Below are 13,781 nucleotides of genomic sequence, written 5' to 3'. Positions count from 1 at the left end.
AAGCTGCACACCATCTGGAAGCTGCCATCCATGAGGTGAAGGGCCATGGTGATGAAGATGCAGAAGAGTGATGGGGAAATGACACAGCCTTGTTTGACTCCCGTTTTGACTCAGCGGAGTTGTTTTGGGATCCATTGTTGCTCATAGCTGCTGTGTGTGCATATCCACTGTGCTTTCCATCCTGTGATCTCCAAACATTTATAAATAGGAGTGCATTCAGCTTCAAAAATGCCAAATCCGGTGAGTATTCCTAGCCCTGTTGTACAGCTCCATAGACATGGGCACAGAGAAGTTAAGGCACTTGTCTACAGAATGCCTGTAACCAAACCAAGATCTCTAGCACCCTCCGTCTTAGCTACAAGACAGTCTTTTCTCTTTTTGTCCACAGGGGGAGAGAGACTGACAGTGCAGATGGTAAATACTTAAAAACCTAATAATAACTCCCATCTAATAAGAACTCCGACATCGCCTTTAAAAAGGGCTGTGGGGTTTAGAGGATAACGTTTAAACAATAGAGACAGGAGAACCTGAAATGTGGAGGGTTTGCTTGTTATACGTGCAGGTTACTGCATTAATTAGAGACTTTTCATCAGAGGATTTCAAAGGACTTGACAACAGCGAAAAGAACCCAATTTAAACAGGTAGCATCACCACCCGTGATTACCAGAGCAGTTAACACAATAATGTCCTCTAGTGGCATTTGTAATTACTACACTATAATGACTACAAAGGACGCGGCATTATCCTGGGCCAAGACTCTCTCATTAAGGGCAGAGATCAAGTCAGACATTGACTCGCATGGTTGTTTTCAGAATATTCTACATAAAAAAATGAATCCTCCTGTAACTAGTCCCTGTGGATGGCTATGCAGATGCATAGTTCACTTATTATTAGAGCCGCATGAATCATGGACCTTTTACTAGCAATTCCCCACAAAACAGGGAACCCTAACGGCTTTGCCTCAGTTTTCTTGACTCTTGTATTGCAGGAGCTTCTTGGGTTAGCCAACAGAGCTCTGGTCTAGTTCAGGTGGATCTCAGCATCAGCTTTTACCTGTGAATCCCCCAGCTATTGCATTTAGAGAGATGAGGGTTAGTGGGTGGAGTCATTGAATCATTCGGGGACTTGTATATTTAGGACGGCCTCTGCTTTTCTCCTAGGAGTCATAATAATTAAACCTAGGCACCAGGGAAATTATTGTTCTCGTGAGTGTCAGGGTATGTGAGGTACCAGCGAATGCTCTTGGCACCCGTGGTGGAAGTCCACGCATGCCATAAGCTTTGTCTCGACAGGGGCTTTGCCACTCAGTAGAAAGGGAGAATATTCTTCCTTCTGTGAGTTCATGAAGCAGATTTCAAGCACTCATGGTACACACAGCCTCACACAACACATCAGCCCATTGCTGAAGGTAGACAGAGGAACACGAATGTCCCTGTCCATAGCCTTATCTGCAGAGGAACAAATCCAAAGGGAAAAGCCCTGGGACATGCCGCAGAGTGATGGAAACAGCCTGGTTCCCTTCACCAAGGCTGGGAACACTTCTCCTGCAAGGCAGGGATACCTCAGCGTGAGGTAACAGCCCTGCGATATGGCTGTGGCTGGCCTGGGCCAGATGATTCACACTCAAGGCACTCAGGCTGCACCCTGCGCTCTGGGCTCTTCCCCCTCACCAGATCTCCCAGTTCTGGTGCCAGCTGGAACTCACGCAGCTACGCAGCCCCAGAGCTCAGGGCAGCTGGGTGTTTTAGCCACACCTGTCTGAGACCCACCCAGAGAGACTTGTGCCCCCACAGAGCACGACAGGGGTTCTGTCCCCAGACTCCTTCACTCTATGGGGACAGCACCACTCACTCCAGTGCCCTAGGGCTGCAAGGGACCTCAGGAGGTCATCGAGTCCAGCCCCCTGCTTCAAGCAGGATCAACCCCTGGCCACCCCATCCCTGGCTTCTGTGCAGCCTCAGTCACTTGCCACCTGGGGCGTTGGCTCCAGCGCATGGAGGAGATACACAGAAAAGCTGATGCCACTTCAGGCAGATTCTCTACAGGGATGGGAGTTACCAACCACAGTGGCCCTTGGTGGGCCTGTCCCCTACAACCCACCACCCATAGCACAGGACATTGTACTCCAGGGAGCAGGAGAGTTTGGTATGACCCCATTCTAGGGGCTGGGTTTCCCAACAGCTGCTGGCTGGAGCGTGAGCTCCTGCTACGTTCACACAGGGGCTGATTCAACAAGGTCCTAAGGTTTGACTTGGAGCCTCTAGCCAGGACTCTGGTGCAAATAATTCAATATGAGTGGTAAGCTGACCCCAGGTGGGGAGCCAGACTCCTCCCCTGTGTGACCCTGATGACACTGGTGACGATACATTAGGCATGAGTTTGGCTCAGGGCATTTATCATGTTATACACCAGTTGCCATGAAAACAAAAAGCAGCCAAGTAGCACTTTAAAGACTAACAAAATAATTTATTAGGTGATGAGCTTTCGTGGGACAGGCCAGTTGCCGTGGTGAATGGACATTTTTATGAATAAGATAAATATACTTGTGTTCCTTCAACATGCTTTCAGCACCTCATGCAACATACACGTCTCCTGAAGCCCAAAATAGACGAATGCTGCAGGATGTTTGAGGATGTCACCCTGCACATCTGAACGGGTGCATCTTCCTGCCTGAAAGTTTAATCACGTCTGTGGAAATGTAACTTTCAATATTTCATTAGTCTCACGTCACAGCTGTTAAAACTCATCCAAGAGGCTTTGGTGATACTGTCAGTGCAGCTGTGAGAAGATGTATTTATTTGGGGTGGAATGGGACAGCTGTTTTATTATGAATGGATGACCAGGAAGTCTGATTTCAGCAAATTATTTATTTATTAACAGCAGATTCAGACTAATAGCAAAACTAAACAAGTGGTTGTGAACTTTAATGTAAGAGCAGGACCAAATGTGAAAAAGCAAAACAAACAAACAAACAGAACTAAACAACAAACCACAATGCAATGCGAGAAAGCAAAACACATTGCCATGGCTGGTATCTCACAACACAGCTCATTGCACATGGACCCAGCCACCAGGGACACCGACGCAGCTACTTACTGGCGAATGCATCTTCTCTGGCCCCAGCTCTTTTGAGATTTTGGCCCATTTCCCTGATACTGGATCACCAGCCATAGCCCAGATACCCCCATAGACAAGCCAAACCCAGGTCTCTGCAACACCACATCCTCCTTCCTGAGGTTCCACACATCCTTACTTGGCAATACCCTAGTTTTCCTGCTCCCCATCCCCGTACGACAGAAGTGCACTCACTTACTGGCAATAAAAGCTAAGCATGCCCACAGAAAGAGAACTGGGTGCATGTGAGGGGCTGAAGACAGGATTTGCGCATATGTGATTTTTTAAATTCAACTCAGCCATTATTCTCCAGTGCAGATGGGCACTGGAAGGGCCCATTTACCAAGTTTGCTTTATGGGACAAGGGAAGTTTGCTAGAATATAGTATACATGGACTATTCTGATTCAGAGCTACCTGCTTTTCCCTTTGCAAAGCCTGAGCTGCCGGCTCTGTGTTTAGAATGATGGGTCCATTGGGCAGAAAGAGGAGAAAAGTCAAAATTGAAAAAAACCACTGGTGGGGGAGGGGCAGTGTTTGTTTGTTTTTCCCTGCAAAACTTTCAAGATACCAACTTTTCATCCTGATCTGGGATGGGAAAAGTTTTTGGAACCTCAAAAATTCTCTCAGGGTGGGAAAAACTCTTTCTTACCCAGTCCTAACCAACTGACTCTCCAACCATGGCCTACATAAAACCTCAGAGACCAGGGAAAGTCTTTGAAGCAAATCTGCTGGAATTATCACTAGGGTTTCAAAACTCACAAGTAAAGAGTCTTCTCTAGGAAATCTTTGGCACGACAGAGTTGTTGCCACGAAGCTCCAAGGAGTTAGCTGAACAGAGATGCATACGCCACATGTTCAAATCACTTCTTGCTGGCTACTAAAATAAATCTGCTCTTGATCACTGAGCTTTCACTGCAACCGCCTCTTGTTCTGTCTCTGCTTCTGCCCTCCACTTGGCCTTCTTTTCCATATTCAACCTCAGCAGCGTGTCGTCTCTTCTAGCAGCCTACAAATACAAACCAGGAAACAAACTGGTGCCATGAAATTTCCCCCACAATAAATCACCCACTTGTTTGCTTTGGCACCCCACTGTTCTGAGTTTTTCGAGTGAAAGAAGGTACTGAAGAGAGATTTCCTTGCTTCACATAATTGCCAGCACTTGCAGCCTCTGTTTAGCAGAGAAAGCATAGTACCTTTGTGTAACCCACACGCCTGTGGGGTGTGGTTCAGTGTCCACGTAGTGGCACCTAGACGATTTACACAGAGAAAGAATGAATCACCTCCACAGCCTTAGCTGAGTTTTTAGTTCAGCTATAGAAACTCATGCACTGAGCTCCAGAGGTCACAGGTTCAAGTCCACCTCCCGGCAGTTACCTGCAAACAACTAGGGCAGACTTTCAGCACTGCATGACCCAGAAGCAGAGACCCTCTGAAGCTGTCCTTGTTTGATTCCTGTGCCCCATCACTGTTAAATTTATTCCATTTGTGGGCTTCAGGCCACCTGTTCCCACCTATGCTGTGCTGGCAGTTTTGGAGGCAGTGGTTTTTTCTTTGCTGTCACTCATCACAAGGGTCACTCCAGCCCAGCAAATGATGGTCACTGCAGACCCCTGGAGCGTGACTAACTAGAGCGAGGTGCTGGGTGGCTTCCCTCACAGCCAGCAGTGTACTAGCAACATCTAGCAGCTGCCGAGTGATGCCATGCAAAATGACAATTCCTCTGGGGTGAGCTGAGATCAGGTGGCCTGGTTCGTGAGGGGCGCTAGCCTGTCCGTTCTCGTTGGAGAGGACCACAGAGAACTAACGGGGCTTTAACGTCCATGCAATGGGCTACTGCACAGTCAATCGGAAAGAATGATTCTCCAATATGTCACGTGACCAATGCCATATCAGGCCCAGGGATACGTGGTGCATCACTCATCCGGCCTAATGCAGTGTTGGATGAGTATGAGCGCTCAAAACCTTTGTAGTTATTATGGGGAAAGTGCACCAGAAAGCGCAGCGCAGCCCACTCAATACAGACACACGTACTTGCTTGCCGGAGATGATCATGACCAAGCAGCCGAGCAGAGTCAGGGCCATGGTGGCGTAGCAGATTCTGATCCTCACTCTGTTCATAGCCACTTTGATGACCTCGGATCTGCAGGAGGGCAGAGCAGGTTTCTGGTCATAGGCAGCAGAGCGATAAAATGAGAGCTGCTCTGAGGGAAGGCACAGCACTGGCTGAAAGACCTGCCTGGTTCCTGCCAGTTGCACCCCACAGGTCTTCTGTCGGCTTCATGTGACTGGATTGTTCAGCGAGAAGGTAACAGCAAACTAGTGCTGCCTGAGGGATTTAGCCAAGTGCTACATAAAGCAAACACCAGGCACTGGGCCCAGCAGCGGATGAATGCAGGTTCTCTGCTTTCCTCTAGAGTGAAGAGCTGGCAAGTGGCAGAGCTCAGAGAGTATTTAATACTGTTAATGATGAAATTCAGGGAGCCACGCCCTCAGCCAGGCCAGCCAGAGGAGCAAAGCAGGCAATGGCTTAGGGGCCTGGCAATTAAAAGGGCCCAGAGACCCAGCTGCTGCCACAGTATCTCTGTCAAAAAGCATCCCTGGATTCAAAGGTGCATTTGTTACCCCCCATGCAGGTTCCTGGGCCCTGAAACCTGCATGGGACATGGCAAAAGTGTATTTCGATCAAGGGACACCACTGCAGGCAGGCAGGGTTCAGGGAAGGGAGGGCAGGTGCAGCAGATAACAGCAAACCAGACGTAGGGCCCAGCTGCGCTGAGCCCTCCAAGTCGGTGGAATACGGGGATGGGCCAGACCATAGCTCCTCTGGCAGAGAACTTGGGGCTTCTCTGGATGGGCAGGGGGCTTGTGGGTCAGACCTATAGCCCAGAATTGCTGTCAGTAGGCTTGCCCCCAGCTGGCACTGCAGAGCAGGGCAGCTGACCCAGTGAGTTACACTGGCAATGCTGGTACTGGAATTTACCAATGAAATTTACCAGTGCTGGTACTGAAACTGTACTGCCAGTGACTGCTGCTACGGGGTATGGCCTGGAGGTCATGTATCGGCTACGACTGGCAGAAACTTGCTCTGGGCTGGCAGCTGCTCCTCACGGTGAGTCCCCCTTTGGCCTGTCATTCCCCTCCCATGACATTCCAAGGCTGAGTTCCTGCCTGAAAGAGTGCAAGGGCCTTCTGGGGCCAGGTTTTCAAGTCAGCTGAAGCAAAGCAAGCATCCCGCAGCTGCAGCATGGCTGGAAGTGAGTGGGCAGCTGCTGAAGGGTTAAAGCACATGGCAGTGGCACGCTAGGGGAGGGCCTGATGAAACCCAGTGCATCGGCAATGGCAGCCATCAAGCACCACCTCTTTGCTGATGGCAGACTCCAGGACTAGTGTCTCAGCAGGAGTAAGTGAGTGTAATCCCCCTTCCAGGTAGCTGCATGGTGGGAGCCAGTGCCAGGGGAGAAGCCATTTCTTGCCAAGGGAGGTGGGCAGAGGAAAATTCAGGAAGCAAATTGTGATTCTCGGAGCATCAATGCAGCACTTATGGATAGGACAGGAGATGTGTGCTGGTGCAGGCCAAAGCTATAGGCAAGGTAGCAAACAAGCCATCTCTAAGGCCATGTCTACACTAGCCCAAAATGTATATTCAGCACCTCATTAGCATGCTGCCGGCCGCAGCTCTTCGAAATTGCCACGTTTCGCTGCCGCACGGCTCGGCCCCATGGGGGTCCTTTTGGGCTAGTGTAGATGTAGCCTAAGTGCTTAGTTTTCTCACTGCCAGCCCTGCACTCTTCTGCAAACCTCTATCCAAACTGAAATCATTGGGACTATTCAAGGGAAAAGCTTGGTCCCAGTAGCTCTGTTTCTTAGGGCACCCCTCTAAGTGAGCTGCCCATGTAGCTCAGAGACATCACAGCACTGCTGTGTGGCAGTTTTCCCAAACACCTTCCCACCAACACCAGGCAGCTGCATGGAACAGCCAAAGTTACATCCCCACCTTGCAGCTGAGGATGGCACAATCTTTCCAGAGACTGTTCATATAGTCGCTGCTGAGATGTTTCTGCTGGGCTGTATGCATGACTCAAGGCCATTACTTCTCACAGCAGACATTCTAGCATGACAGCTTAAGCCAGTCACTCAGGAAGTAGTAAAAGAGTGGCTTTAATTACATCCGTGCTGAGGTCCGAGTGAAGAACCACACCATCACGGCACCACTGCAGCAATGTTAAAAACCCACCAGCATCAGTGTCTAGGCATGTTGCACTGATGGGTTTTTACTATTTGTTTTTCTTTTGTTTTGTTTTTACAAGAAGGTCTAAATGGGGAAATGACGGTATGAACTTGCAGGATGGCAACTCACTTTGGATGTTTTTTGCTAAGCTATGGCTGTTCCCAGTTTGCTTTTAAAAGTCAGATGCTTTTCTTACTCACTTTAATGGAAAGGGGTTAAAGCCCATTCTGTCTGAAAGAGACATTAGGCACCAGAGTGATTTGTGAGCTACAAAGCAATTTTTGTCACAAAAGTGGTCCTGTACTCTTCTGAAATTCCTAATCTCCAAAGCAACATCACCCACTTTCCTTAACAGGCTTGGCAAAAAAGCTACTGCTTCAAGTCAGGTTATATTATTTTTGGAGCCAGATAACAGGGTGCCCACACATTTCATTCCCAGCTAAGCAGTCATATTGTAATAGTAGGAAAAAAAGAACACTGCCTATACAAAGCCATTGCTGGTGACTGAGCAGGCAAGGGAAAGTTTGTTGGCATATGTCCAGTAGCACAAATTCTGCTCGTGTAAAAACATAGATCTACTTACGATAACAAATCCGGAATATCTTCTTCTTTTTTAAACCGTCCTGCCCACAGTAATATCTTTTTCTCAAATGCTGTAGGTCTTCTGTCATGTCTGAATTGGCTACGGCCTTTAAAAGATATTACCCCAAAAAGTCATCAGCTAAGTTAAAAGATTGGAAGTAAAAAGCTGCATTTAAAGAAAAAACAGCCTCAGACTGAACGTTTACAGAAGAGCAAAATTCACCTTCAAGTCAGGTCAATGAGAAAGCACCACTCACCTCGATGGCCTTGTCTAGCCATTTGCTTTGGTAGTTAGCCCCCACTGGAATTCTGTTGGTGCTGGCAAAGATGGAAGCACTCATATGCACGGGCCACCACAGCACCAGGTTTCTTAGTCATTGCATAGTCAGACCATTGCCAATGACGGTTAAAATCCCAGGGGCCAGGGCCAAGTGGCAACGGAGCATTGTCCTCAGGAACACCACAAGAAATTAGAAAATTCCATTTCACGAATTTTACAGAATTTTCCAGTTTGGGGACAAAGCTCAGATACATTCCATATAACCCTGGCCTCACTGAAGTCAGTGACAAGATTCTGTTGATTGCAACGGGCCAGGATTTCACCCGTGGGTATTTGAGGCCAGATGGGCTGTTGAGATCATTCCAGCATCAAGCCTGTAAATGCGCTCAAAAATCTTTGGTATAGAAAATGTTCCTTTTGTTTCATTTCAAAGACAAATGTTTCTCATTTGCTTTCAGATTTGAATGAACAGGTTTCGGGGCCCTACAAAAGACAAAGTGTGCGCAGGGTCTGGTGACTAGGGAGAAGAGAGAGACATCAAAGAAACCAGCGGCTGCAATTTTTGAAAACCAAAAGGGAACATACATTTTCTATTTGAAATCAGATGACCTGGCTGTATTTATTTTGGTTTGTCTCACTGGAAAATCTGAACATATTGGAAAGAAGTGAACTTTTTCTTTGGTGGAGGGGAATTTACATTTCATTTATGAGCCTTTTCTGCTTAAAAAAAATTTTGAGACGTTCTCATGAAAATTGGGCTGGGGGAAAATATAAGCCTTTAATGTAGACCCCGCTAAGCTCTGGGCTCCAAGTGCCTCATTGTTACCACAGCCTGCGGAAGTGGGCAGTTGGTGCTTGCAGCACGCCAATTAATGTCTAGGTAATGAAGGTCCTTTCTCTCTTTCAGGGCAGCATCACAGAAAAAGTATCACAGGGTCAGAGTGGCATTCTCCCCACTGTGGTGAACGGCTTCATCTGTGCTTTGATCCCAGATGTAAATAGCAAGTGTCTCATCCACCCCAGTAATTCCCTTCACCAAAATCAATAACACACACACAGTTCCCAGGAAAAGCATTGCAGTGGAAACAGGCTGTAAATGATTTATGGTGTGTAGAAAGAAAGCCCCAAAATAAATTGCTGGTCTCAGACTGTAACCCTTCCTCAGCATTACTGTGCACCGGTCAAGCAAGAGATTTACAAGGAGGTATGTTTCCCTCCTCCAGTTCGACGATCAGAAATCAAAAGCCCAGCTCAGCTCACCCTCCTCCTTTCTTTGTATTTGGTTGCGTCTGTGTTAGCCAAGCATCCAGAACAGCAGTGTGCAGCTGCAGGAGAAGCTGCTCTGCTACTAAGCAGGAACCAACACACTCCAGAGCTGCCCTGGCACAGGGACTGACTCCCCAGGCCTTATGGAAAGTGGCTGGGGAATGTGAGTGTGCAGAACTCGAAGACGCTTTGTGCAAAACATGTCATGTAACGTATCTTTTAAAGTTACAATCTGCTGAATCTGTAGGTCCTATTTTTGTGCATGTATCATTCATGCATGGGAAGTTAATGGCACCATTCCGCAAGGGAAATGAGGTGTCAGGCTGTGTTGAGATACAGTATGTTGGGAGGCTGACAATGTTCTCTCATGCGAGCCACCCACAGGTGCCACCATGATCTAATTACAACACGTCACCTCACAAGATTGTCAAGGGGAGCCCACTGATACCCTGTCACAACGTGTCCTTCCAAAAAGAGTCCTGTGTCCCAGCCTGGAAACACCTTCCCAACATTGGGCCTGGAAGGAGGCCAGGTGAAGTGAGCCCACTGTGAAACACCAGCCCCAGAGGCAGTGCAGCACCTGGCTTTTCACTGTCTTCACCCTACACAGTTAGACATGAGCAGAGGACTCTGCTCTAGCAGCCTGGGGCTGGAGATGACAGCTTGAAGCTCAAAGCAGGAGGAAATCAAGCCCATCCTTCCAGCCCCTGAGCTGAGCCTGTGCTGTTTGGGGCTGACAATAAACGAGTGGGGAGCACAGAGCTGTAGCTCTCTGGCAGGGGTGGCGGAAGAACGGGGAGCTGCTGACGTGGTTGGCTCTCCTGGAGCTCCCCGTGCAGCTCGTGGTCGCAGTCGGTGCTGCTCTGCCCAGCTGAAATGCACTCTGCAGCTGCCCAGACTAGGAGGCAGATGACATGTACCCCACTGAGTGGACCCGGTTAGATAATGCTGCATTGTTCTGCCCAAAGGCTTTTCTCCTCCATTTCGAGAGGGGCTGAAGAACTCCAGGTGGAAGCCCTGCAGGGCTGCGGGCCGGGACTGGCTTGGCTTTGAGAGAGCGCACTGTGGACCTGCCCCTGGGGACGGTGCGGTTCCAAGGTGTGGCACACGCTGTCGGGTTTCAGCAGGGCAGACTTGGCTAGGGAGCTAGAGCAGGGCAGTGGGAGGCAGCGAGGGCTGGAAGTCCAATGGCAAGCAGCCATGCCCAGGAGTCAGCTGCAGATCCCCAGTGGCTACCAGCTCCCCCTGCCCCCCCCCGGCTCCTGTCACAGCCCAAGCTCCACAGTCCCCATGCACTGATGTAACACAAGCAGACAGACAGCCCCTCCGCCCCCGCAGCTCCCCCTGCAGCTCTCCCTCCAAAAGCAGGAAGGTGCCGAGGAACGAGAGCTGCTGAGAGCTGGCCAGGCAGTCTCCCCCAGGAGACCTAGACATGCTGGGAGGAGCCTGGGGGCCGATTGCCTGCTGGGAAGGCCCCGTGCTGTAGCTGCTGGGACAGGGCTCATGTGTAGGGCCAAGCAGCTTCCCCCACCACCACCCAAGCCACCTCCCACCATGGGCAGGCTGTGCTGGCACCAGACGCCCTCTCAGGGTAAATCCCCACACTGGTCCCCTAGCCCAGAGCAGTGTCATTTGTACCCCCTGCACCTCCCAGAGGTCCTCTGGCCTTCATCATTCACCCCACTTCCTGCCTGTCAGCCCCCGGCTTGCTGTTTGGCAGGTGCCTTCTGGGACGTGGAGCCTCAGCCCTGACTGACCCTAACCCTTCCCCACCCGGGCCCGGTTCTCCCCTTTGCAAAGCCCCTGCCTGATGCTGGGTTGTGATCTGCCTGGACTCTATAGGATGAAACCTGGGTATCAGAGGGCCACTCTCGGGGCATATGTGTCACCTTGTGGTGACAGGTTACTCTGCTAGGCCTGCGTCTAATAGCAGCTCCGGCAGTCCCAGCTCACTGCCTGCAATAACACGAACAGCTTCTCTCAGGAATTCCCCACTTGGGCGTGAACAGACACACCTATTTCCTGGCTGGTTGGAGTTTTCATTTAACTGTTTTACTCCCATGACCAGGAAACCTTGGCTTTGCTGGGGGCAGAAGTCTTTTAAATTGAAAATAAGCAAATGTCCCTGTAGGCTGTCAAAGGCGGGGCCACCTCAGAGACTTTGTCATTCCCACGTAGGACATACAAAACCTCCTCAGCTTAGCCAGGGGATAGAGAAATGGGGCAGTCGCTGGCAGTTCTATTGTCAGTGATCTGAAACACAGAACAAAACGTTTCTACCCACCTGGAGCGGCTGTTTGAGAAACGACCTTCTGCGTGTCCTCTGCTTTGTGACAAAGGGCTCTTCTCATCCGAAACAAGGGCTGCACGTTTGTGGCACGGGAGTACTTCCAGAAATTGGTTCTTCTCAAAAACCCTGTGACCAGAGGCTTACTTTCCAATACCCAGCCCAGCATGGTCGACCCACTGCTGAAATGTCTAACCCTGCCTCTAGTGCTTCAGTGAGGAGCCATGAGACATTTACGCCTCTGGACCTGGTGTTCCAACCACCTCACGGCAAGTCAAAATGAACTTGCAGGTGGCTGAAGGTTAAAGGGCTGTATGTCTCTGCTGATGGTGTCATATACTTACACCACTTAACAGTTTGGCTGAGTCACAGTGACTGGAGTAATGGCTCGTCTGCTCATGTTTGCTCAAAGACACGCCTTTGAAATACCAGGGCAGTAACCTACCTGCTGCCGCCTATGTACCGAAAGCCTAACCCGATTCCCCGTACTTCAGTGCGACCTGTATCTATCAGGTTTGGTAGCTTCCAGGAGCTTCCAGGGATTGTAAAGATTTTGCATTTCTCTCGGTCTTCGATTTGTAACCCCCATCACCAGCAACAACAAATTCTGTAATGACCGTATTGATCAGGAACTGAAATATCTGTTTGTTTTAACAGAAACAGGGCTGTAAAAGGTGCTTTTCCCAAAGGGGAGGCACGTAGCTGATAATAATAGTAAATCTCGGCTGGTGGAAAGAGACCTTATCATGATATAAAGCTAAGATCGAGTCCGAGTTATTTCTAGTAAAAGTCATGGATGGGTCATGGGCAATAATCAAAATTTCATGGAAACCTGTCCCTGACTTTTATTAAAAATAACGATAATAAAATGGGAGTACAGGAAGGTCCATCACCCACAGCTGCTGAGGCACCAGAGTCCCCCGCAATTCAGGGTAGCTGGAGGTGCAGGCACTCAATTTAGGATGGTTTCCACCAGAAGCCTCAACTTCAGCCAGCGCTACTTGAAACTTGGCCCATGGTCTTGACTCTCTAGGTCCTGACACCAATTTGGCAGCTGCCACAAAAACGAACAGGAAGCCATTTTCACTGGGGCCTGGATTTTGTTAAAACATTTTATAAAGTTTTGTTTTGACCAAGTCACTGTTTTGATATTTTTGAAACATTTCCAACAGCCCTGGATACCTAGGAGCCCGGGCAGCTGGGGAAGTCTTGGAGCCAGGGCTGCCCAGGCTGCCAGGGTCAAGTGGGCACGAGAGCAGGAAGCCAGGCAGATTTCAAAACCTGCCTGACAAGCAAGTTCGGTTGGGAAACCTACCTGCTTACTACTGGAATGTTGCCAACATGGGCCGTTCTGGCAGACCTTTTCTGTTTTGCCCAATCAGTATTATCCAGCAGAACAACATTCCATACGGAAATTTTCACCCAGCCATGGTTCTAATGTAACCGACTAAACTCCTTGTAAATTAGAACTTGGAAAATAATCCTGTTCATATTACAGACTGACTCTCTCTTGGCTGTGCTGCTGCTGGAGCTGCAGAGCAAACAAGAGGTCATCATCAGAGACTCCATCTGTGTCCCAAACAGTTTAGAGTCTACTGTAACCGCAGTGAAGGAGATAATCTGAAGGCGAAGTGCCCATTTTGCACATTTACAGAGAAGAACCTTGTTTAAAATACTTCATAGTCAGCAATGCACATGGCAGTTAAAAGTTTGGCGGCAGTACAGCATAACAATATTTGCCCCAACTGGAAGCGATCACTGAATCCCAGCTATCTCCCAAAGTCTGGGTGGTCCTGATTGTGTTAAAATATAGCATCCATATTAAAATGTTAGACACACAGTATGAAGCACAATGTCATTATATCAGCTTGATGTTTCCTCTTCTGGTTTTTGCACAATATTCTCTCTAATGGTTCATGAAATTAAAATGCAAAATAAATTTCCCATTTAGAGTGTTGTGTTATTTACTCTGTTTATACATATGAAGCTCTAAAGTTGATTTATAGCCAGAAAGAAAATTTTA

The 13,781-nt window shown here is 48.8% G+C and overlaps 1 protein-coding gene across 1 annotated transcript; it reads right to left on the bottom strand.

Moving 5' to 3' along the window:
• Positions 1–2,858: 2,858 nt before the first annotated feature.
• Positions 2,859–12,048, bottom strand: LOC142020179 (protein FAM162B-like). Its single transcript, XM_075007838.1, has 4 exons — positions 11,756–12,048; positions 7,927–8,032; positions 5,147–5,255; positions 2,859–4,121 (listed from the first exon to the last, which is right to left on the bottom strand). The coding sequence occupies exons 1-4, from the start codon at positions 11,925–11,927 to the stop codon at positions 4,014–4,016; spliced, it is 495 nt and encodes a 164-aa protein (XP_074863939.1). The 5' UTR covers positions 11,928–12,048; the 3' UTR covers positions 2,859–4,013.
• Between the last annotated feature and the right edge of the window lie 1,733 nt (positions 12,049–13,781).

This window comes from Carettochelys insculpta, chromosome 13 (assembly GCF_033958435.1).
Source record: "Carettochelys insculpta isolate YL-2023 chromosome 13, ASM3395843v1, whole genome shotgun sequence".
In the NCBI taxonomy this organism is placed as follows: Eukaryota; Metazoa; Chordata; order Testudines; family Carettochelyidae; genus Carettochelys; species Carettochelys insculpta.
The sequence above is the reverse complement of the archived record's forward strand: the minus strand, read 5'-3'. Positions and strand labels throughout refer to the sequence as shown.

Bases quoted from the DNA above. Each gene is read 5' to 3' on its own strand.
- LOC142020179 (XM_075007838.1), bottom strand. From the start codon at position 11,927: ATGCTGGGCTGGGTATTGGAAAGTAAGCCTCTGGTCACAGGGTTTTTG. The intron at 5,256-7,926 runs GTAAGTAGATCT...GCCCTCCTGCAG, and splicing joins GATATTCCGGATTTGTTATC to ATCCGAGGTCATCAAAGTGG. The intron at 4,122-5,146 runs GTACGTGTGTCT...TTGTATTTGTAG, and splicing joins TGATCATCTCCGGCAAGCAA to GCTGCTAGAAGAGACGACAC.